The sequence below is a fragment of the Nipponia nippon genome, unplaced genomic scaffold, assembly GCF_047370975.1.
Source record: "Nipponia nippon isolate SJK-2023a ecotype South Korea unplaced genomic scaffold, ASM4737097v1 scaffold_11, whole genome shotgun sequence".
Lineage (NCBI taxonomy): Eukaryota > Metazoa > Chordata > Aves > Pelecaniformes > Threskiornithidae > Nipponia > Nipponia nippon.
Window position 1 is genome coordinate 20,618,816 of NW_028262302.1, and position 25,151 is coordinate 20,643,966.

Genomic DNA, 25,151 nt, shown 5'->3' on the forward strand with positions numbered 1-25,151 from the left:
AAGGCTAATAAGGCAGATACCCTGGTGGGAGTCTGTTACAGACCACCCAACCAGGATGAGGAAACAGATGAAGTATTCTACAAGCGGTTGGCTGAAGTCTCACAATCTCTAGCCCTTGTTCTCGTGGGAGACTTCAGCTTAGCAGATATCTGCTGGAAATACAACACCGCAGAGAGGAAGCAGTCTCGGAGGTGCCTGGAGGGTGTGGAAGATAGCTTCCTGACGCAGCTGGTAAGCGAGCCAACCAGGGGAGGTGCCCCGCTGGACCTGCTGTTTACGAACAGAGAGGGCCTGGTGGGCGATGTGGTGGTCAGAGGCTGTCTTGGGCTCAGTGACCATGAAATGATAGAGTTTTCAATTCTTGGAGAAGGAAGGAGAGGGGTCAGCAAAACCACTACCCTGAACTTTAGAAGGGCAGACTTTGGATTGTTTAGGAGTCTGGTTAATAGAGTCCCTTGGGAGGCAGGCCCATCTTGGGTGCCATTACGCGGCACATGCGGGACAATCGGGGGATCGGGCTCAGACAGCATGGGTTTATGAAAGGGAGGTCCTGCTTCACTAACCTGGTCTCCTTCTATGACAAGGTGACCCGCTTAGTGGATGAGGGGAAGGCTGTGGATGTTGTCTGCTTGGACTTTAGTAAGGCCTTTGACATTGTCTCCCACAGCGTTCTCCTGGAGAAGCTGGCTGCTCACGGCTTGGACAAGTGCACTCTGCGCTGGGTTAAAAACTGGCTGGATGGCCGAGCCCAGAGAGTGGTGGTGAATGGAGTCAAATCCAGTTGGCGGCCAGTCACGAGTGGTGTTCCCCAGGGCTCAGTGTTGGGGCTGGTCCTGTTCAATATCTTCATTGATGATCTGAATGAGGGGATCAAGTGCACCCTCAGTAAGTTTGCAGATGACACCAAGTTGGGCAGAAGTGTTGATCTGCTGGAGGATAGGAAGGCCCTGCAGAGGGACCTGGACAGGCTGGACCGTTGGGCTGGGGCCAACTGTGTGGCTCAGTGCCGGGTCCTGCACTTGGGTCACAACAACCCCATGCAACGCTACAGGCTGGGGGAGGAGTGGCTGGAGAGCTGCCTGGCAGAAAAGGACCTGGGGGTGTTGGTTGACAGCCGCCTGAACATGGACCAGCAGTGTGCTCAGGTGGCCAAGAGGGCCAATGGCATCCTGGCTTGTATCAGGACTAGCGTGGCCAGCAGGACCAGGGAGGTGATAGTGCCCCTGTACTCAGCACTGGTGAGGCCGCACCTCGAGTGCTGTGTTCAGTTTTGGGCCCCTCACTCCAAGAAGGACATCGAGGTGCTGGAGCGTGTCCAGAGGAGGGCAACGAAGTTGGTGAAGGGTCTAGAGCACAAGTCTGATGAGGAGCGGCTGAGGGAGCTGGGGTTGTTTAGTCTGGAGAAGAGGAGGCTGAGGGGAGACCTTATTGCTCTCTACAACTACCCGAAAGGAGGCTGTAGCCAGGTGGGGGTCGGTCTCTTCTTCCTAGTAACAAGCGATAGGACGAGATGAAACGGCCTCAAGCTGCGCCAGGGGCAGTTTAGGTTGGATATTAGGAAAAACTTCTTCACCGAAAGGGTAGTCAGGCATTGGAACAGGCTGCCCAGGGAAGTGGTTGAGTCTCCATCCCTGGAGGCATTTAAAAGAAGGGTAGACGTGGTGCTTGAGGACATGGTTTAGTGGTGGACTTGGCAGTGATAGGTTAACGGTTGGACTCGATCTTAAGGGTCTTTTCCAACCTTAACGATTCTATGATTCTGTGTGGTATTAACATGAGGCATCTGGAAGGTAAGAAGTAGGCATTCAATCATAGGCTACAGATTGATTTGAATGAAACAATATTATGAAGAATTTTCTTTAAAAAAAATAAGAAATTCAGCATAAACAATTACACGAATGATATCTTACTCAGACGTGCTAGCAGTTATTATACTGTCCCTTCCAGTTATCCGTTTATTACAGGATATAGCCTTCATGTCGCACACTGTCTTCTGCAAGCCACACTGATATTCCAAGCGCACACTAGGAGTTGCCATGACCAGACATTTTGGAGAGAATGAGGGTAATTATGGCATCCCTAGAGATGGGTGGCACCGTCTTGCCCAAGGGTGCACCAAGGCTAACCCCCATCAGCTAGAGGTTGGACTGTGCCTGGGAGGAGCACTTGGGGTGGAAAACAATGTTGAAGTGCAGGGTGTAGACTAGGTATAACTGCAGCAAGGCAAAAGGGAGATTTGCTTTGCTTTGCTTGCTTTTCTTACGTTGTAAAACTAAGAGAAGTCGGTCAAACAACAGCCTGACAACTTTACTAGTTTTTTGGTTTGTTTTCTTCCAGCCTTTCTTGTCTCTCTGCTTCTTTGGGTTTTTGATTTGGCTTATAGACCTCTTGGTGGTCATGATCACAGATTTGGTCTTGAGTATCCGTTCCAGAGTTGATACAATTGGGGAGCTAAATAAGACAGGACCATATTAAGGGCACTGCACTGCATCATTGTGTTTCTTCCCTCATGAGATGCTTTTGATTAGCTGCCCGAAATACAGGTTTCACAAGGAACTCCTGTGGCGCAGAAGTTTGTCTGGGAAAACTAATTGAGGAGAAATGGCCCAATTAAGAAACTCATTGTACTTTTCCATTTCTCATGGCAAATTCTGCTACAATTTATGTCCTGTAGGAAGAGTCTGCAGACTTGGAAAGGGTCCTCGTTATTTTTGAACTGACAAGCAGTGCCACTCATGCATTCATCTGTTTGGCAGTCCCCAGAACCAAATGCTGCAGAGAGAAAGGACAGAGCGTTGTGCAAAGCCTTCACCTCATCCTCAGCTTCTTCAGTTAACGACCAGCTTTCTGCTGACATGGACATGCCTACTAGTGTAACCGAAAGCATTATGTACATTACTGTTTTACGTAGCAAAACAGAATGATACCCAGACCAGTCAACAACTAGTACATGCCCCACTGTGGCTCAGCAAGAGCTTTAAACGTAATTTCTCAGTTTGATCTAAAACAAAAAGCCTGACAGTGTTTCAGGGAATATTCCCCCAAGAGTCCACTTTCTCAATGAAAGGTCATAAGCGACAGGGGAACAGGCACAGAGCTCGCTCAAAACATCAGCTCTGAACATTTGGTCATGTCTCTGCTAGCAGTTTCCTCTAGCAGGAATGTTTTCCTCGATCCTGCCATTTAAATGTCTCCTGCTGGCAGCCAGCTTAAACCCCCAGGCCTTTGATCCATGAGATCAGTACTTAAGTCCTTCTGCTCCTTCAAGTTCTCAGCTGAGAATTCTCCAAAGGAGAGGATACGCCTATATGGAAATAAAACACAGAGCTTTTCTAGTTCAACCATTTCAGGCACCAAAATCTGCCTGTCCCAAACACACACAAAATATTCTAAGCAAGGCAAATTCTCTCCTTTGACGAGTAAACAGCTGATCAAGACAAACAGGTCAGCAGCTAGCTGAGCAACATCGAGGGCCATTGCCCAGATGATTTAGTGATCTTTGAAGAATATATTTCCTTGAAACAAGCTATGTTGTTAAAAGGGAGAGAAAGAAGATACAGTGAACTTGTTACCTATAGGAACATTCAACCTTTATAAACCTTATTCTTATCCTTATGTTTTCTGGGTAAGATTTTTCCAGATTGTGTGTAGTACATCGACATGACCACTTGTGCTTTTTATTGCGTGAACACTTACTGTGTAACACAAAAGAGCAACTGAAAGCAACTGGTTTATTTTCCGTGCATGATTCATTTGTATTGGCTTCATCATACCCCATTACTAAAGCAGCAAATTCCTACTTGTCTGTAGGAGTTGGTAGTGCCACCTTCTCTCCTTCTTTCTCCTCCAGAAATTTAACTATGCAGAAGGTTGATCTAATGACTTACTGCTACTGAAAATCTTAAAATGTGCTCCCTAAGCCATGGCCGCATGACCCACCCATTCATTTTGCAGTAGCTCCAGCCCACATGCTGCTTTTCTCCAAGCCAATTTGACTCACTAAACCCACAGAAAACTCCCTCCTCCATTTTTGTTGTTTTCTTCTGTTTTATTGGATTAAATCAGCTCATAGCAATTGGCCAAGCAGCAGAAACTGCACAAAGCCAGCGGCTTTCTGGACAGAAATAGAATTTCTGATTTCCATCAGCAGTGAGCTGATAACTTGGCTCACTGCATCTTGAGAAAACGTACTGAGCCATCAGAACAATCATATGAACATGCCTCATCCACACAGTTTAAAACCAGATCAGCCTAACTCCCACTACTAAAGGTTCATAATCCACGTTGACTTTGCACATGGAGAGACTGCATACCATCAGTTTTGCAAGCTCGTCTGTTAAGGCAGCATCCTTCAACAGAGAAGTGGCAAGATCTTACACAGCCACAAGCATTTCTACAGCGATCATCCGCCTGAAGCCCAGGAGCAGGCAAAGCCATCGCTGAAGAAAGAACGCAAGCAGCAACTGAGGCAATGACTGTAATGCAAGGTTGAAGGCAGAGAAAACCAAAAGGCACCACATTTAACAAGTAGAGGTAGGAGTGGTTTCCACGCAAAGAACTTTATTGTCATAAATACAGCAGTGAAAAAGCAAACTTTTAAAGAAGGAGGGAAAAAAAAAAGAGAGTTTTATGTCTATATGTTTAATAAAAACACTTTTTCTAAGACAAAAATCATTTACATTCTGATAGCTCACATTCAAAAATAAATAGAGAAAGGCAGCAGGGCATAACATTCAAATGAATACCTAGTAAAAGGTGGCAATGTATTTTTATTAATAATCAAGAACATAACACTGCAATATTTAACCTTGAATTTGTATATACAAATGCCATATCCTACACAGCAATAAATCATGACATATACACCATAAGGAGCACATACGCTAATTTCTGTTAAATTGAAAAAGTAGGAACCATACTTAATAAAAATCTCTTCCAAACTGGTAACATAGAAAAATGATTTTGAGTGGTAAACAACAAAAATAAACACTGAAATAACTAAAGAAAATTAGTTTAAAAACAAATACAATTAACAAATAGGAATCACGATGTAGAATTACCTCTCCCCCAAACATCCAATCATTTCTTTTGCTCTAAGGTAGGTTACAGAGCACACAGGAAAGATACTACATTTCAGTATAGTACTAAAATGCAGGCTTTTGCAATTTGGTCCATTTACATTTTGCTGATTATTTTAGCCCGCCGCATCGGAAAGAGAAGTTGTGTGTCCCTCAATCTTTGGATATAAAAACCAGAAAAATTACATTCTTCAGCACAAAAGCAAGATTTTGAGAAATCTGTGCTTTTTTTTCTTTTTTTTGGTTAAGCACATTTAGTTTATTATTTTCATTCATGCAAAAACTGTGAATTAATCCCATTCCAGATGAGGATTTTATAATAAAATGTAAATAGTCAATTTATTAGGTTAGAAAACAGTGGAAAAAAGCTTAATCCACATAATATCTTGCTACTGAACTCCACTCAGTTAGTCAAAATTACACTAACCTTATACATGTGCCTTCTTAGAGACGGAGGTGTAACCATTCAGAAAAGCTAAAAGACATACAAATTTAAAATAGAACAGATCTGAAAACTATACTTACTCATTTTTATGTAAGAGGTTCAAACATTTATAAAGCTACATGTAACCTCCAAAGAACACAGACACTAAACTGTTAAACAATCTACAAGTAACCACTGCAGACCTGACAGAGATACTAAAGAAAAAGGAATATCATTACACTATCAAATTCTTATATTTCCTAAAAATGTAAGTGCAAATCAGAAGTTGCAGTTCAAACATGTAGAAAGCTTGAAATGAGTAAAATAACAGGTGTATAACATCATTAATTTTCTGTGTTAGCCACCTAATATATAAATATAGATTGGAATTTTAACTAGGGAAATGATTTTTTTGAGGTAAGGAGAGATAAATTCAACAGGGTTATATCTCTGAAGGAGCAGAGAGAATCCTCCAACAAACATTCTGTCACTGCCAAATTATGCCTTAGGCAATGTACTTAATTGAAAAAATAGATCGGTTTTGGCAAGTAAAATTGCAAAGCAATCACCTGTATGATCACAAACAGAATATATTCACACTCTGAAGTTACCCAGCCTTTCATCAACATCTCAAAGCATGTTATGGAGCAAACATATTATCTCCTTCTTGCAGCAACAGGCACAGAAGACCTGCCCAAAGTCCCCCATCTCCACATCAATGCATTGCTTTTTAAGCAGAATCCGTATTTCCCACATTTGATACTCATTCTCAGGACTCTATAGAACAATTGTCACCTATCGTATTATGCTCATTTGACCTATATTATAGTAGAATTATATATATGTGAGAAATCCAGTTTGCAAAGATCACAAATGTATCAAGCTGCCAGTAAACAGTTCCTGTATCTACATATGACGGTGCAAGTTAGTGGTGTCATAAAGGCACTTGTCTCTCACAGACAGTACTGTCTTCTCTCATCAGTCAAAAATAGATCTAAAAATATTTATTTTAACATCCGAAATGTTTTTCACTCCTTACGGTGGTGCAAATCATCATATATAGAACAATAATTCATTAACTCAACATGAAAGAGCTAAGTGCAAAGTATCCATAATTAAATATATCTTTATAATTAATTCATATTAATGCCATGCTCTCAAAAAAATGCCAAAACACATGCTATAGTAGAAATGTGATTGGCACTAGCAGCCACAAATAAAAAGGTAGGTGCATACAATAGTACAAGCAAGCTTATTTACAAAGTTACTAAAACAATTAAGTGATGAGTTGCAAGGAGAGACATTTGCCACAAGTCTTTTCCAAGACACGCTTGAAGCCACACCTGACCAGTATGCAATATATAACACACATTTACATCATTAGGGACATCTTTATAGCTAGCTACCTAATTTTACAAAAATAATTCCAAAATGCTCCTTCACTTCAAAGTGAATTCTGTTTCTGTTTTCACTGAATGTGAAAAGACAAGTCAAACCCAGATCTAACAGCAGAGTTTAAAGAGACACCTAAGCAGCCACTAAATAAAAGTTCAGTGCAGTTTTCAGGGGTTTATGGATGGCAGTGTGAAATCCTCAAAACCCCATTTATCTGGTCAGTATATATGTACAGATTTTCCTCTCCAAGCGTCAGAACGTTAAAGCAATAATTTGAAAGAGTTTCCACCAACAGAAGACCTGTTTTTGCAAATCAGAGGGCTCAGGTTTTACAAAAAATAGACATAATAGGCTCTGCCTATGTAAATGCTAATTTGCAGTTGGCATTATAGCTCCATTAACTGAGAAATCTAAACACCCAGAAAGGTGTGATGGCTGGAATAAATCAAGCACAACCCAAGAGCCAGCAGGATTTGTCCCTTAATACTTTCTGTCGTAACAGCACATTAAGAGTATATCCAGACTGCTGTGAAGTTGCTGGATGGAGCCTTATGCCTCAATACTAATTTTCACGTCCAGTCTTCCTTAAATAGTTTTGCCAGTACTGTATCATAAGGAAGTTTCTGCATCTTTGAAAAATCTGCATTCACCGAACATTGCACAAGGTTATTAAAACAAAAACAGGAAAAAGAAAAAAAAGAAGCCATTTGATCAAGTATTAAGCTATTCCTTCAGAGAATCGCACTTCTTTGCTTATGGCAATGACCAGAATTGCTGATGGTGTAGTGACAGTTGCCATGGCAAGTGGGTGACTGCGTGGGATAGCAGACATATAGCCAAGTCAACCGCTTATGCAATCTCCGTGATTTAAGCGAGCACAGAACACACCACTTTTATGATGTGCTGCCAATGATCTGCACACAGTCCAAAGGAAAAAATGCTCTTCCGTGTTAGGCCATGGCTGTTTCAGTACTCCCATTCATCTGTTTTCATGTCCAGATAGTAAAGAATATTCTGCGCAAGCTTTACTGCTTGCTTTCTGGCAGCCTTACACCGCTCGTCACCTTGTGGATCAACAGCATCAAGTGCTAGAAGTTGTTTCGTAAGAAGTTCTTCCAACCTCATGTAATTTTTATCCGTTCTGTTTCCATCAAATGAAATCACCTCCTGCTGAATTTGAGACAAGTTTCCAAGAACAGTCCAAACTGCTTTATGAGACTGGTGCTCGGCAGCAGTTTGCTCGGGATACATTTGCCTTTTTTCAAGTGCTTCCTTCAAATCAATATACGTTATAAGAGTTTGAACTTCTATTACTGCTCTCCTCCTGGCTTCTCTAATACAGGGGTTTTTTCCTGGACTCACCTCATCTAAGTGGGCAATTAGTCCCTGCAATTCTGCTTTGGATCCCAAATACAAATCAGAAGCATTCTCTGTTTTTAACAGTAAAGAATTAACTTCCTTCATTTTCTTGCGGATCTCTTCTATTTTTAGAATGGACTGATTTTGTGCCAAATCATAAGCGTGAGTAGAATTTGCTTCTTCTTCCAAGTCCAGGTATTTCTGCAATTTATTGATCTCTTCCACTACTTCTTTTCTGTAATTTCTTATTTCCGTGCGACCACAGACATCTAAAGCATCCAAATCAGCAATGAGGCCTGTAAGCACACAGGATAGATGCCTGCAGGTATCATTACTACTCACTCCCATTAGGAGCGTAATGAGAGTTCCTTTTGCTTTGTTCACATCACACATTACAGAGTTAATTTTGGAGACAGAAGGATGTGCATCATTAGAGAGTGGCAGGGACAGCTGTTGCTTTACACAGCTTTCTATAATCTCCTGAACAGCACATACTTTTGTCAGAGTGCGATATCTTGCTTTGCGTAAAGAAACTTTCCCTCCAGTTTTCACCTGGGTAAGCCTCAATACAATGTCCTGAATACCTTCTTCAAATTCTTCACTTATACAGTTACCTCCTTTGTAAAAAGGTGTAATCTCACGTTCCACAAGTGACTGTGCCTCCTTGAATATAGCCTCTATTTCCAGTCTGCGCGGATGGTTTGCATTTTGTTCCAGTTCCTTAAGCAGCCTCTCTGTTTCCTGAGCAGCTCGCTTTCTGGCTTGCTGAATGTCCCCCTTTCCTTCGGTGTCCACAGAATCTATTTCAAAAAGCTGTTTAGTAAGACTCCTTTCTAATTTCTTGTAATCTCGATCAGTAGACAGACCACTGAAGACAGCCACTTGCTGTTCAATCTCTTTGACTTCTTTCTGTATTTCATGCAACCGTTTTATGGATGGGTGTTGGTTACCCATATCCATTCTCTTCTTTCGTCGTTTCAGATGAACTACAAGGAAAGTGAGAACAAGACTTGCGATTAATAAAGGGCTATGCAAGCACATATCACAACTTTCACGACATCCTGATGCGCTTCAGCGCTACAGCTATTTTAAATATCACTAGCAAGAGGAATAAACCACTTGGCTGGTATTTCATAGCCATTTCTCTGTCGTTTGACACCTCCTTCTGCCGCTCGGGCTGCAGGGGTGATGTTTTAGGTATCACCCCGCCAGCTCTTAGCGTTTACCCACAACCTTCCTCCCTCCCTTCCCAGCTGCCCTGCAGCTGAAGGCATGGCAGAACCAACCGGACGGCCGCAGCCCAGGGGAAAAACAGCGGAAAAACCCCACCGCCCTGGGGGTGCCACAACCGCAGGGCAGGGCGGCCTTCCCCCGCACGGCCCCCGCAGCTCCCGCCACCCCCGGCGGCCCCTTCAGACCGCCCCCCCCGGCCATGGGGCCCGACGGAGCGGAGAGAGGAGCGCGGAGGCACCTGAGGAGAGGCTCGCCCCTACCCGCCGCCCCCGGAGCAAACTCCCTCAGCGCCCCCGCCCGCAACGCTCCCTCCCGGCCCCCCGCCCGCCCTGCCCCGGTCGCCTCACCCGCCGGCCGCCCCGGCCGAGGGAACCCGCTGCCCGGCCCGGCGCTGCGCCACGGGCCGAGCGGCAGCGAAGCCCAGGAGCCCCGCCCCGCGGCCGGGCGGCGGCGGCAGAGGCGGGAACGGCGCGGCCGAGGGACGCGGCCCCTTCCCCAGCGCCGCCCCCGACCGCAGCGCCGCGCTCCGGGCGGCCTTGCCTTTGCGACACCGCCGTAAAGCGCCGGGCGCCGGCAGGAGGCGGGCGATGGCGGCGGCCCAGGCGCTGCGGTGGGGCGGCTGCCGCCGCTCCTGCCACCGCCGCCTCCTCTCCTCCTCGGCCGGCGGCGGCCCCGCGGCTGAGCGCGGGGAGCGGCGGGAGAGCGCGGTAAATCCGGGCGGGAGGTGGCGGGCAGCTCCTGCGTCCCGCAGCCGCGGGGGAGGCCGCGGGCTCTCCCGCCCCTACGGAGCCCTGAGGGGGGAGCGGGGGAGGCCGCCCTGGCTGCCGCCGCGGTGACTCTCCGAGTCGCTGGGCGGGTGCGTCCCGATAAAAGCCCGCGTTTCCCGCGGCTCCTCGTTGCTGATGTGTTTTCCAGCGGCTCCAGCGCTTGTCAGTACCCCGCGGGCCTTCCCGCGCCGGGCGGGCGGGGCGCTGCGGCCCGAGGGGGTGAAGGGCTTTTCCAGCCGGGGCGGTGAGGCACCGGCTGCGGGAGCCGGGTCGCCCCGAGCTCGGCCGGGAAAGCCGCACGCTTGTGCGTGTTCACAAGGACGCACGGAGAAAGCAGCGCTTAGGAAGGCTTAGGTACTTGCTAGTTCTTGCCATCAGGTATTTTAACGAAGTGGAATATCAGTGGTACAAAAATGGGGGGGGAAAAAAGTTGCTTTTAAAAAAAATCGTCATTCATGTCTGTTGGAAAAGAGTCAAAGGTATCTTCTCTGCAGTGCATTTCTAAATAAAAGTAAATTTTAAATGTATCGCATCATTTTTGGTCAGGGTAAATGAATGCATAATTTCTGAATTTGTTCTGCTTGTATGTTCTAAGGTTGTGTGGAGTTTTGGAATTTATTTCAAATCAGGATGTTCTTCAAAAACTCTGCTAAAGTGGCCATAATGAATTCTGCCTGTATTTTCAAGGGCCTGGGTTTCAGCCCCCCTGCGCACTCCCGTAACGACTGGATCGGCCCCCCCGACAAGCACTCCAACCTGCGGCCCGTCATCTTCTACGTGCCCCCGGAGGAGTCGCCCCTGGAGCGGCGGCTGAGGGAGGCACGGCAGGAGGCCCAGGCCTGCGACCAGCGCTTCTGGGCACGGCACAACCGTGCCTTCCGCCAGGTGAGCCCGCCACTACACCCGGCGCTGCTCGGCCCCTGCCTGCCCACCCAAAATTGGGGGGTTTGGTTGCCGTGAAGTAGGGTTCAGTTCTGCCCACCGCTACTGGCTGGTAATTGATACCGTTTCTTTTAATACGCGTGGTGTCTCCATGGAAATTACTTTTTTGTCATTCATTTCTTTAAAATGGTGTGCAAAACTAAAGAGCCTGTGTATTTTATTGCTGTTTAGTGGCATATAATGATACTTGCCTTTTTCCTGTCTTGCACTGAAAATATAAACTTGTAGCCACCCTACATGCGAGACCTGTCTGTGACTAGAGCGGCTGTTGAAAATGATTCTGCAGCTCTTCTTGCTCTCTCATAAGTGTGAAAAATTAGGTATAATCACCAAGGGTAAATGAGGGACACGCCTGTTGTGGTTTAACCCCAGTCGGCAACTGGGCACCACACAGGCTCGCTCACCCTCTCCCCCCGCCCAGTGGGATGGGGGAGAGAATCGAGGGGGAAAAAAAAAAAAAAGTAAAACCCATGGGTTGAGATAAAGACAGTTTAATAGGACAGCAGATGAAGAGAAAATAATAATGACAAAAGAACATACAAAACAAGTGATGCACAATGCAGTTGTTCACCACCCACTGACTGATGCCCAGCCTGTCCCCGAGCAGTGATCGCTGCCTCCTGGCCAGCTCCCCCCAGTTTATGTACTGGTCATGATGCCATACGGTATGGAACAACCCTTTGGCCAGTCTGGGTCAGCTGTCCTGGCTGTGCACCGGGCAGAGCATGGGAAGCTGAAAAGTCCTTGACTTAGTCTAAGCATTACTTGGCAACAACTAAAACATCAGTGTGTTATCAACATTATTTTCATACTAAATCCAAAACACAGCACTATACCCGCTACTAGGAAGGAAATTAACTCTATCCCAGCTGAAACCAGGACACTGCCCTGTTTGACTGGCAGTGTATCCCAACAAGGCTAGAAGTGGGGACTTTTCAGTTGCGGTCTGTCCTCTTTCCTGATTGCAGCATTGGTTAGGAGACACTGAATTTTGTTGGAAGAACAGTAACAGTTCAGTAATTCACCATCATTTGTGATGATCTTTGATCATCATATCCTCCAGGTTGCAGGATCTAAGTGACAAAGGTACTGGTTTAACTTGCTGGATTCAGGAAAATGTTTTGTTGACATTTACAAGTAGAATGAGTATTGCTTGTTATTTCAGAGAGTATTAAGCACTACACTGCTATGTGATTAAATAAAAAGGTTAACTTCAAGGGCTGAGTACATCAGATTCTAATGTGGAAAAACATGTTCTAGGAAAAAGAAGAATTTATTTATTCAAGACTGAAAGCGAAGGGTCTGGAAATGAGAGATGAAACAGGTTAGTGAGATCTTTGTTTATAGTTTAGGATGCATTCTGAATTCTGTTTGACTTTGAATTTCATTAGTTTGTGCTTTTTGTGTTCTGTCACAAGTAAATCTTGAGGGTAGGATTTAGAAGTGTTTTCAGGAGCACGATAAAAAAAGAGGGGAGGAGCTCTTCAGAGACGTGCATGTGGGGGTCAGATCATCTGTTGCACTGTTCTTCCCCTAATTCCTTCCCCGCAGCTGGAGGGAATGCGCTGAAATCCTAGCCGAGTAATAAAATCATTCTGTAGTCTTAAGGAGGAAGGGGCTTTTTCCTTTCACACCTCCTAACCCAGTGAGCTAGCTGAGCTAAACATACAGAGCGTTTGCCTCAAGCGCATGTTATGGTTGGGTGGATAAATTCACACTCTTTGGCTTCAGGTCCATAGTGTGTACAATGAATACAATATTTTTTTCCTTGAGGGAGACTAAGACAGCTTCTGAGGAGACAGCAGCTGCTATCTGCCTGTCTTTGCCTGAGCACAGTTGCTGTAAAATAGTTGCCTCTCTAATTCATTATGTGAAACTGAAAACAAGATGCCTTCATAATAACAGTGAATTGGCCATTGTAGTATGCGGTTGAACATTTTGTTCATAGAATAATGATCTGTTTGAGTTTAGTAAAGCATCTGCTCTGACGTTCTGTATATCACAGACCATTATTTTTCTTTTCTGTTTGTATCCTGGTGATCAGTGTGTGGTTGAGAAATAATTTTAATAAAGTTCCGTGTTGTTTAGAAAACGCTTCTTTTATATTGCCATTTTGGTTTTGTTTTGGTTGTTTTGTTTTTATACCCTAGAAATAAAAGAAAAAATAGTAAGCATGTACATCCGTTAGAAATAAGATTATATTGGCTGCATGTGGTGATTAACTGTTCTATAATACAGCTCTGTGTGTATATAAAAATAAGAGTAATAACAATATACGTGAACAGTTGGAACGTAACTTACTTTTTTATATAAGTGAATCTACGATCAGTTCTGCTGATACCAGTATGAAGACACAAATTAACTATAGGTATTAAGTAGTCTTATTAATAATGTTAATCCTTTGTAATATATTAGAGTTGTAAATAATGACAAATAGAACTGGTCGATAATTTACATTTCTGTGATCAGTCTGAGGAGCTTTAAAATGCATTTTGGAACAGTAACAAGTTGAATATCACAATTCCACCTCCCTCATCATATCCACGTCCCCTGGGACATTCAAATTTGACCCTTATTTTAGAAACATTGAAAGTGCCAGAAAGTTTGTATAGGAATTATCTGGTAGAGTTGAGAATATTTGCTGATTCTCAGGATTCTACATCTGTGCTGTAGCCACAGGTTTTCCTTTCATGTTCTGTGGAGAGAATCCATCTCCTCTTATGTTCTGCTTATGACAGTGGCGTATTCAAAGTCATCTTTTGCACTTGCTTTGTCACAAAGTGATTGTCTACTATATTGGTAATAAATCTGACATCTCCGAGCATAGACTCTTTGGTATAAGTTACTTGAAATTTATCAACAGCAACAGAAAAAAATTACAGCTGAAAATATCATGTCAGTCGTGGATAGTGTTCTTTCTGTATTTATTGACTTGCTTTAGGGGGGAAATTTAAGTTAGGAAGTGCTCTTACTGGTGCTGTTTAGACTTCAGCCCTGCGAGAGATTAATTTTACTCAAAGGCTAATTAATTCTAGATCTATGGACTATTTCATAGGCATCCACTAGTTCCCTAAATAATCTAAGACCTGATAAACGTAATCACTTTCACAAGTAATAAGGGCTTAAGAGTTATGCCAGCTTGAAGATGATCAGTATTTTTAATCTGCTGTGCTCCCTAGATAATTTTTAAAAAGTTGGAAGATAAAAGCATATTAACTTGATGAGGGTTACAGAGGAAGCTTGTAGGAGCAAGGAGTCAGACCTAGCTCTCCTGCATCTGAACCCAGTGCTTTAATCCAAATAATTATCTTGACATTGTTATGCCAAAACTTATTTTCAGGTCAAAAAGCAACACTGAATGCAGAAGAAATGGCTGACTTTTACAAGGACTTTCTAAGTAAAAATTTTAGAAAGCATATGCAGTATAACAGGTATGTAGAAGGTATTTATGTTGGGTATTATACATTACAGTCTAAGTGAAAGGCATAAGATCAAATTTAAAATTTGAACAATTTTTTCCATAATTGGTAAAGCAGCACCTAAACCCATCATTTTAGAAAATTATTTTTTTAAATGCTATTATTAGCATTTGACAGAAATTTGCATTATCATTTGAGTTCTGCTGCTTATTGATGATTTAGTGGACAGATGAATCTCATGTCTGAGATTCAGAGAGACAAGATCAGGCACTCAATTTTTTTCTCTTATGGCATGGGTCTTTTCATGCTGCTAATTGAAACTGATAAATATGCGAATCAAACAGTTGAAAATTCTATAGAACATATTCTAGGTGACTTAAATAAGGACTAGTAAATGTGATTCATCTCAAAGGAAAATTGTTTAATGCGAATAATATTTAGTATTCTTGCTTTTATTATTTTGCAAGCCTATAGTAAAAATGAAAGTGACTAGCCTTGAGTTTGAGGGTTTTTTGTGTGGCGAAGCATTAGTAAAATGATCGCCTGAACTAATCCTGTGTAGAACCTTGGCTACAACAGGGTAAGCTCGCACCACCGTGCCTCTTTACAACATCTACTGCATTGTTTGTGTTACTGTTTGTACAACAACTTGATAAACTGGATTGGGGGTATGAAACAACTGAAAAACGCCTTGCAAACGCACCTTACTCTGCAAGTAGCTGTGCACGCTTGGTAGAAGGCTAGAAATGAGGAAGTAATGGGAAGCTGGAGGAGGATAGTACTTAATCCAGTACCTCAGTTTCTTCTCTGTATTGGACTGAAAGATTATTGGGCTCAAAGGTGTCAAACGTTATTGGGTTCCTAATGGTGTAACGCTAGTGAAAGTCCTACCATCGCTATAACTGATCTATAACACATTGTGGTTTAGGGTTCTTTGTACGTGTTGTGCATATATCGTAACATAGTGTACTGTAAGAACAATTTTATGGTAACAAATATTTAAAACAAATATGCACATCTTGTCTTGCCCATGGGGTGGGGGGGAAACCTCACCAAAAACCTAAGCAACAGCATGAAAAGGTGGAAAGTAAAAAATTCTTTTTAATAAGAGGATTTTTGTTCAAATTGCCTATAACTGATGACAAAGCAAATAGTTTATCTTGGAACTGATCACCAGATGCCATTGTTGTTGTGACCTTGGGATAGTGTCCCATCTTCACCGTACGACTTCAGGCTTTGTGGCTAGACATGACCTTCCTTGTTGCTGCCTTGTAAAATCAGGTGGTGTAAGCTGCATCATTGTAGTTTCAAAGTGGAACTGCACAGCCCTGAAAGCTGTGGAGCTTTTTACAGGCATTCTGATTTTGAGGGCTCGTATTTATAAAAAACTGTTTATGCGTTCAGCTGTATGTTCTTTTGCAGTGTTGCCAGCTGGCCTGAAAACTGTGGCCGCTGAAGTGTTGCAACTTCTAAAATCTAGTTAAAATTGAAGCAATGACTGTGCGTAGACGCCATGAATATTTAGTTCAGGGTGCTTAGACTGGAAATACAGTCTAGTTTAGGAAAAAAAAATTCAAGAAGGATATAGGAAATGAGACATGAAAGGGGAAGAGACACAGTTGCAATGTTAGCATGCTATTTTGATTTAACATGACATTTGAGGGGGTAGCTCAGTGCTGCTTGTCAGCATGATTTTGGCTACTATCCTTACTGAGAGGTTAGTAGCTGAGGTTTATGTTAGATCTGTACATGCAAGGTTTCCCTCAGAGATGTCTAGAGAAGACCTAAATCCCAGTGTTTAATATTCCCTGCTAGTTCTACAATAAGTGTATTCTATTGCTTCTTGTGCAGCATTTTACAAAATGGGGGAGTGATCTGTGTTGAAAACTAGAAAGAAATTGTGAAATTAGTTTGTAACGGGCAAGAATCTGAAGCAAGTTCTCAGAGGTTAAAAAGGGCTGATACAGACTATCTTATCTATATCTTGAATTGGCTCCAGAAATCACGCATGCAGCATAAAAACTGAAGATATAAACACTAACTTTGGCAATATTAAAGGCATCATCTTTAAAGGGTACTGCATTAGAAACCTAATGTTTCCTGTATTGGGTTATATAATTAGTCTTTGAAGTGTCATTTTATTTTATCCCCCCCCCCCCCATAGGTGACAAACTGCGCCCTTTCCAACACACACATCTTCATACACGCACAAACAAATCCTACCCATAGCACAGCACTGGCAGGAAATTCTTCTGGATAGCTTGATGATCAGCTTTACTTCTGAAACATGAGATATGGTTACAATTATTTTATCTTACTTGATTCCAAATACGATTGGTCATAAAAATACCCATCCCTTAACTTTTTTCCAGTTAAGCTCTCAATGGTTGTAGCCCTGTAGTCTACATGTAATCTGTTCATGGATGTGGATATTCACATAGACCTTTTCATAGGTTATTTAATTCTAATTAAGCAGGGAAAGTGTTGCCACAAAGAATGGAAAAGCATGTTGTCACTGAATTGTCACTTGTCAATGCCAAAGGATATTTTCATATAATTGTGTGCCTTTCTTCTGTTCTTGTTCTGTGTGCTGATGATTTTCCTGGCTTTGGAATCCTAGAGATTGGTATAAACGTAACTTTACTATCACATTCCTCATGGGACAAGTAGCACTGGTGAGAGCTCTGAGGTGGCTTCGTTGGAAAAAGAAAAATGTTGGAAATTAGTGATCACAGCTCCATGAAGAATGCAACACTAGCTAGGCCTGCTATAAACTTGTGATGTTCAGAATCTGAATGACTAATGTAATAATTGCTTGAATCTGTTCGTTAAACTATGTAAATAAAAGTTGCCATTGATCTTAATTGACAATCACTATGTAGATTTCCTTTACCTTTTATTCCAAGAATATCTAAAATATTTTCCAACCAAAACACAACTAAGAAAACTACCAAAAGCTGTTCCTCATTTACATTAAATGGAAGGGATCGCAACTGTCACGTTTTTACCACAGAGTCATAGCTCCTAAATAACATGTGATTCAGTATGCTGGACCTGAACTCGGGTCAGAGAATGATGCCTCCACCAGCCCTGTTAGTATATAAAGACAAAAACGCCTCATTTTGCAGCAGTTGTCTGTCTGGGGCAGTAGCTATCCACAAGTAATACAACATAGCTGAAGGAACAAGTATGATTTGTGAGTATATATGCAATCAATGTAGAATAATCCTCTTTTCAGTGTGATTATTTCCTATTTTTAATAAAGATTTAAGATACGATTTCATATAAATTACTAATGCAATAGGATCTTCTTAGATAATTTTAATTAAAAGAAACATGCCCCCATTGGACAAGAGTTCCTCTAACCTATGATTGGTAAAGATTTTCGTTGCTCAGCAATAAAACAGATGCATTGCCAGTCACTTAATCTTGGTAGAAAAGGAAACTGATACTTGGTTGTATGGAGGAGGACATTAGTACTAATATGCGCTGCTTTCTACTCGTTCATTTCTTTCAAAAAAATATGCAGTTCTCACCGATTTCTCTGAGGCACTCAAAAGAACTTGCCTGAGGGAGATTTTTCTGGCCTCAAGGTATGTAACATCGTCGGAAGGGGTTTGGTTTAAATGAAGTCTTAAAATGCTATGCCATGTATCTGTAATTTAAAAGAAGTTCCATTCCTCAGAATGTTCTCCCTGTCCATTTATGCAGTTAAATGATTTTTTTGATACAGTACCTAGTAAGAGGATTCTGTTAAAAAGGATGTATGTTGTCAAATGAAGCGTGTTTTCCTAAAGCTATGCTGTAGGGAAGATTCTGCTTTTGGAAATGTCAGCTCAGTAGCCATTGACCTGTTTTTCGTGTCTAAACATGACATGATTTATGCACAAGCTTTTTCAGCTGGAGCAGAAAGCTTTGTCAGTATCAACTGTAATAATTCCTTTGCAAGACGAAATAAATATTAATGATATAGTAGTGGATCACACTGTTTCATGCAACGATGGTATCATCATTGGGGCTTAAACAGTCACTGAATTGTGGTTTTAACTGTTGTGTTATTAGCAAATGAAAACAGTCATTAATAGTGTTTGCTGAGGTGATAACCAACACTTCTGGGAAAATATTATTTGTGAATGTTATTTACTGCCTCAGTACCATAAAAGGTATATGTTTATTAAAAAGTTACAAAATGCCATGTTTCCTTAGGAAAATAAATTTTTGCAATAGACTACTGTGGGTATGTAACGTAATTCTTCAGGGCTTTACAGTAAATCATATCTTACAGTATCTAAGCTTTGACCACAATGCACACTTTAATAAATAGTTCCAATGTAAAAGAATGATTGGATAATGTCAGAAAATATCCCTGAAAGGCAGAGACCAGAACCCCAGCGGACTGGTGGTTGATAGCCATATGTTCTGACAGTCTACGCATAAGATCCCTAAGGTAGTTTCACATACGCTTTGAGTGGGTAGAGGTCAATCAAAAGATTTTCATCTTCTGAGCTCCCCGCTTCTATTAACACAGATGTTTTTGTGTCTGCCTGCTGAACCAGATCAGGAAATTGATTCACTACTAGAACTAATCCAAGGAAAAAAATGTTAGATGTCAGTTGAATTAATACGTCTCGTCATGCAGATATAAGTGTTCTACTGTTGGCATAGGGGAGATGTGGGAATTCAGATGGGGGGTTTGGATTGTGCCTCAGTCAATTCACAGTTAAAACTGTTTTCTGAACATGTAATTTTAGTGTTGGTCACCCAAAAATAATCTAATCAGCATACGATGGATCATACTAGGATTCTGCTCCGAGCTGCTTGTAGGTGAAGTTCACGCCTTTACGGCATTGCCTTCATTAAGATTCTGTGTGGGGTGCTGGGTCCCTTCACCTAAAGCCTATTGAAGGAGTGAGGTAGCTATCTGTTAGGTAAGTGTTGAGCTCTGATTTAGAATATCTAATAAAGCCTCTGTGAAAAGATGTTATTAAAAATAAACTATCTGAAATTTTGAGTCTCATTACCAAAACCACATACATTTACGGAGATAATTACATTTTTTGAACAGCAAAAGCCATATTATTTTTGCCGGTGTTGCATTACTTTTGATATTTTTTTCTTGACTCGGAGCAGTTGTAATAATGCCAGCTGCTTTCAGAGCTTATTGATCATAAATCCTTTATACATCAAAGGAAGAATAAGGAGCTGCCACAGACTACTAAAAATAAATTTTTTATGTATTCAGAGGCCTGCTACAGTAGCTGAAGCTGGTGAAATAGATCAAGGAGTGACTTTTCTGTGCACATTTTCTGACTATAGGAAAAATACAGGGGAGTGTTCTTATAATTTAGGTATTTAGCTAATCCTGTCAGAAGGAACAGCAGTGTTTCATATTCAGTAGTGTCAGCATGTGCCTTTTTAATCTGTCTCCTCAGTAAGTGCATAATAAAGCAACAGTATTTTGGTAATATTCAAACAATTTTAGATAGTTTGTATTGGCTTAGGGTGCTTATGTTCTGATAATCTGTGTGGGGTTTTTGCTATTCACTGAATTTTTCTGCCGGAGCATTAATTTCGATAGAATATAAGAGTACAATGAACTGTACATCTTAAAAAAAAAAAAAAAAGGCATTTCTCAGTTTCATTAGGAGTTTTCAAAGCAATGGTAGCAACTACTGAGAAGATAGCTTCTATATTTAACTGAAAATTCTTGGTGATAAAATTAAAATTTAGTTCAAACCTCAGATTTGTTATTTGGAAGCTGACCCTTCCTGGCCCCATTTGAAGGGGACTGTGTTGCTTGCAGTTTTTAACTTCCACTGTCACTAAGCAAGATTGGTATCCTACAGGAAAATCGGATTTAGCCAAGCAAGAACTTAATTTACATCCTGTGCAGAGCCCACGGGCCAGTCTTTTGCATAAAGACTGGGAGACTGAATTGCTTTCAGGAAAGGATAATATATGCCTGGAACTATAATATGCATGAATAACATTTTCATATTAAAAATTATATCCACTGATTGCCGTAAACTGATTCACAGAATAATAACCCCATAATTGAATATTCAGGTTCATTTCTCAAAAAAAAAAAAAACAGTAACGGAAACACAAGTTACTTTATTTCTTATGAGTTTATTTCTTAAAAAGAGTTTATAAGCACATGGAATGTAGTCATCTTGAAATACATGCTCATTAATATTCATTATTATAGAAATCACTTTTTTGTGCCTTGAATTTGCATTCATTAATGGATTAAGATTTACCCAAGTATCGTGAGATTTAGTTGATTGATACATTCAACCAGCAGATGCTTTGGAAGTGCAAAAGCAGTACTTTTGCCTAGAAATAATACTAAAGGCAAAAAAATACAGGATCCCTTTTTAAGCGTGATCTTACTCAGGATAAATATTATTTTATAGTACTACCCGCAGTCAAAATCAGTTTTAGAAGCCATGTAAATGCTCTGAAGACGTGGCCCCTGTTTCATACAGCCGCTTGTGTTTTACTAGTTCCAACCAGATCCCCCTTGTTTCTTATATTTTGCAGGGGAAGGCACAGTGGTTTTGCTGTCTGGTGAGTGCGCATGTTCTCATCCGTAGGGGTGGCCCCAGGTGCGTTGTGAAGGGGGCCTGAGCTGGCAGGAGGCAGCAAGAAGGACTGCGTGCATCTCCTGAGGGTGCCAGGGGGCAATCAGCACTCAGCCTAAGCTGGAGGAGCCCTGCAGCTACTGTGGTGGACCGTCACTGGCACTAAGTTTCCAGCAGCCCCTGTGCCAGTCCCGAATTGCTGGCATTCAGCAGTACTCTGTTCACACCGCTGCCTCCAAAGAGCCCACTGATATGATTCAGCTGCAGAACTGGCTGTGATAACTTTCATCAGCTGAGCCAAAACACATTGACAGGCAAAAAGCAAGTTTCAGAGTGATAAGAAATTTCAGGTCACTATTTGACTCTCATTGTTAAAGAACATCCTGTTGACAAATTTTAGCTCTGCCTTGTAATAAATCCCTGCTGTGGAAAATGTTTCATATGATGATCAGTGTGTAGCATACATTGGCTGGTTTTAAAGGGTTCCAGAAAAGTTACAGATTTTGATTTTTAGAATGATTTGAATAATTAGAAGTCTAGATTCCGGGGTGGGGCGGGGCGGGGGCATGTTTTGCAAAACAGATTTTGTAGTCAAGACTACATTAGAAGGCAAAATCTATGCATTGCAAATGTCAAAAGAGATTAATTGACTGCCTTGATTGTTTTCCAAGTGATTTTATTATTCTGGAGTGTCATATAGAAAATAGATGGTATGACACAGCATAAATATTCTGTAACAAGCCAAGTCAAGACAGTTCTGACCTTAGTAGCTGTAGAAACTATAAATACTTAGGTAGGAAAATCTTATTTGTCAAAAATTCTATGAGACTGAAAGAGAAAATGGAAACTAAATTCCTATGAATATGTAGGAAAATGTCTTCTGGATTTACCAATCCTCTTCTCACATTTACCAAAATAATATTTCACTTTTAATGTCATGCCTGGAAAACCTCCAGTTTCCTCAGGCCTCATGAAAAATTCCACCACGAAAAACAGAACAAAATACTAAGCTGACATATGAGTAAATAGCCACAGGTGCTAATTTGTGTCAACGGAGAATTCAAGCTCACTTCAAAGAAAAGATCAGCTCTGCCATAGGATATTATAGAGCAATTTTAGTTGACAAGAGGTGCTCAAAATGAATTCATTTGCTGTGCTCCTCTTCTGCTTCTTCCCTGCTGCTGCTTTTGCTGCTGGGAAAAGAGGGGTCTATTCAGCGCGACGCCCGGAGACTTGCAGGGCACGCTCAACAGTTACCACGGTGTCGCAGCCCTGAGTCTGGTTGCCACAGGACAGGGTGAAACAGGCTGATGGCTGGGGGAAGCTGGCTGAAGAGTGGCCACTGGACAGGGCATGTTTCCATCCTAGGCAGGTTTTTCTCAGGCTTTTGAATCATGGGGTTCACGCTTTCTCTAAAAGCAGCAAAGTAGCTTATTACTTACTGTCTTGAGTCTATAGGTATTAGCTAACAGCCACTTAGCACTCAATGTTCAATTCCATACGTCATTAACAATGTCAGTTCCACTTTTAGTTCTGTTGTATGTTTACATGTGAATTAGAAAAGCAATCTCACTTACTTACAGTATGAACTTTGGTTTTGGGCACTACACAACAGAGTTCACAACCAAAAATTCAATGAGAAAGACGGTAAGTGAACCTAATGAGAACGCCGATAACACAGCATTCCCGCCTCCTTTGGCTGCAAAATGAGTGGGATGGGAAATGCCAAATGTGTGAACCTTCCTTTAAGGATATTTAGAGTGCTTTCTGCATTGGTGCATGATAAACCTGGCAGTAACATTTTTATGGTTATGTAGTTAATTATAAGGATATGGGGCATGTTAAATGGCTGCCCACACCGGAGCCATTTACTGGGTAGATTTCTGGTCAGTGTTATACACTGATGAAGGAAGATACTATCGGTCGTCAGCCTGTTCCGTATGAGTCATGCCAGTTTTCAACATACGGTGATGGTGTACTTTGTGGCCCTTCAGCATGTAATAACGAGTGTAACACTGTGTAGGCAGTACATTTCACTTTCAGGGCTTATTTATACATATCGGTTGCTCCCAGCTTTCTCCTAGTGTTTATTTGAGGCATGTTTCCATTCCTGTTTACAGTTACATTATTTTCAATATGTAGGGTTTGACAAACTATGTAAAATTGCACTATATATGTCTTTGAAACAATTTCAATGTATTTCAGCTTTCACTAAAACATAATTATTATTTTAAATACTAAGGAATAATTTTATGTTAGAATACACAGATTCAAAATCTGAAGTACTGCATATGGCACGTTTCAGCAATTCCCCAGAACTTCCCCAGGAGACTGTTGCTAACTGATGTGGTGGAGTGAACTGCCCCGTGTAATCCAAACACCTCACACAGTCCAGGTGTTTTAGGTGACGCTGGTGTTGTAGAGAACTGTGGTAGCGCAGATTTTTTCCTTGAAAGAAGGAAAAAGCTTCTTCTTCACAAGCTCTGCTTTCTGTGAATTGCACTATGCCCAGCTGGCCACCAACGGCAAAGGTCAAGGAGTCCTGCTTTAAATTCCTACCTGCAGTGATTTGTCCTCTGAAAGAAAAATGGTAGCCTCAGAACATCTGTGATGATCTGCATACTGATGAGGTAACTGCCTTCTCCTTAGCTCGTTTCTGCATAAACTACAACTTACCTAAATTGAGTCTAGCCTTTTTGGCACAAGGAAAACCTTCAGAACATGATGTGATGCAGCAGCATCTGACAAACTTGACAAATTAGTAGCATCCCCTCACTGGTTTTTTTATATGTTGGTCTCTAAAACATGTATACACAGATGTACGAGGAATTCCTTTCTTCAGAAACTGGCACCTACAAGGCTAGTTGCTAAGGCCTCCTTTCACATCCCCTAATATAGAGGGTATACTAAGTGTGGATGGGCTAGGTTACAGATGGACCCCGTGGAGGTCCTGGGCAGAACTATCACATGGGAGCCAGGTCCTTGTGGTTGTCTAAATCGCACAGGGAGCAGGGAATAGTATAGGATCAGGAAGGCACAAGGATGATTTAAAACCATTCTCTCAACCCTTTCTCATCTGGGCTATCAGACTCTGTTCTAGACCTTTTGGAGACTGTCCACAGACTGAGTTCCTCAACGATATTTGCTCTCAGGTAACTGACAGACAAGCCTGTAGAGATAAAAGACACCATCCATCCTGTAGGAGTGAATATACGATCATCTCACTAACATTTTAAGTCTAAGACTTGATGGCAGTGATGTACATGTCTCATTTTCTTCTGTATCGCTGTGAAGATACAGAAGAAGTAAAGAGTGTGTCCACAGCACGTCTTTGAACTTAATACCTTTCAATGGATTTCTCTGTGAACTTGCAAGAAAATGTTTCATTAAAGCAGATAAAAAAAGGTAGAATTACAACAGAAAAGATAGGAGTGACGACATCTGAAACTGAAGCATAAACTTGACAGTACATACATGCTGTGGGAAGAGGGAGGCAGCAAGGAGAGAGAATTCATATCCAAACCCCTGGGAGTAAGATCATCTCTCCTTATCCTGCATCTGCTCTATTGCCCAGGAGACAGGATGAGGACCAAAATACCTAGCACAGGCAGTTCTCTTTCCTATTGATTTCTAGAGTGACTCTGCCCTTCTCAGCCCCATGGACTGTACACCATCCATCTAGCCACAGGCATATTCCCAGAAGCCATTTTCTGCAGAGACGTAATTGATCATTGGCACAGAAACTACAGAAACAGCTGTCACACAGCAGAAACATTTCCCTTTCCCTTGGGGAAAACTGTATTACCATTAATTCCCCCGTCCAGTGCAGCTGAGAACTGCCTTGGTTTGAATAGCCTCTTAACCAAGGCAAACTCCAACAATGAAAAGTGGATGTAAAATGGCCTCCCATAAAAACCGAGAAATTCCAATCAACCTTGGATGCCAAGTGA

General features: G+C 41.9%; 3 protein-coding genes across 9 annotated transcripts in view; 2 read left to right on the top strand and 1 right to left on the bottom strand.

Annotated features, from left to right (window-relative positions):
• Window positions 1-4,540: 4,540 nt before the first annotated feature.
• On the bottom strand, window positions 4,541-9,970 carry BAG5 (BAG cochaperone 5). Its single transcript, XM_087747841.1, has 2 exons — window positions 9,837-9,970; window positions 4,541-9,242 (listed from the first exon to the last, which is right to left on the bottom strand). Exon 2 carries the CDS (start codon window positions 9,214-9,216, stop codon window positions 7,864-7,866), a length of 1,353 nt encoding a protein of 450 aa, XP_087603967.1. The 5' UTR covers window positions 9,217-9,242; window positions 9,837-9,970; the 3' UTR covers window positions 4,541-7,863.
• A 21-nt stretch (window positions 9,971-9,991) lies between these two features.
• Window positions 9,992-21,718, top strand: COA8 (cytochrome c oxidase assembly factor 8). Of its 6 annotated transcripts, XM_087747845.1 has the most exons (6): window positions 10,003-10,196; window positions 10,944-11,141; window positions 12,459-12,522; window positions 14,539-14,629; window positions 18,147-18,210; window positions 21,161-21,717. In XM_087747845.1, the coding sequence occupies exons 1-5, from the start codon at window positions 10,077-10,079 to the stop codon at window positions 18,163-18,165; spliced, it is 492 nt and encodes a 163-aa protein (XP_087603971.1). In that variant the 5' UTR covers window positions 10,003-10,076; the 3' UTR covers window positions 18,166-18,210; window positions 21,161-21,717. The 6 variants fall into 6 exon arrangements, with proteins under 6 accessions (XP_087603973.1, XP_087603972.1, XP_087603970.1 ...); XM_087747847.1 differs by lacking the exons at window positions 14,539-14,629; window positions 21,161-21,717 and adding an exon at window positions 19,369-19,408 and having other exon boundaries at window positions 9,992-10,196; XM_087747846.1 differs by lacking the exon at window positions 14,539-14,629 and having other exon boundaries at window positions 9,994-10,196; window positions 21,161-21,718.
• The window catches only part of KLC1 (kinesin light chain 1), a 68,287-nt gene continuing 54,139 nt past the window's right edge, over window positions 11,004-25,151 (top strand). The window contains exon 1 of one of the 2 annotated variants that reach the window (XM_087747833.1): window positions 11,004-11,141. The gene's annotated coding sequence lies outside the window, so the exon portion shown is untranslated. Of the gene's footprint in view, window positions 11,142-12,503; window positions 12,523-25,151 lie in introns of those variants that run through there. The other variant, XM_087747835.1, reaches the window with a different exon arrangement.

What these genes read in the sequence shown, in the direction of transcription:
- COA8 (XM_087747842.1), top strand. Translation starts at nt 10,077, where the DNA reads ATGGCGGCGGCCCAGGCGCTGCGGTGGGGCGGCTGCCGCCGCTCCTGC. An exon ending in ACAACCGTGCCTTCCGCCAG is followed by an intron (nt 11,142 to 12,458) that starts GTGAGCCCGCCA and finishes AACATGTTCTAG; the next exon opens with GAAAAAGAAGAATTTATTTA. An exon ending in AAGCATATGCAGTATAACAG is followed by an intron (nt 14,630 to 17,237) that starts GTATGTAGAAGG and finishes TTGGAATCCTAG; the next exon opens with AGATTGGTATAAACGTAACT.
- BAG5 (XM_087747841.1), bottom strand. Translation starts at nt 9,216, where the DNA reads ATGGATATGGGTAACCAACACCCATCCATAAAACGGTTGCATGAAATA.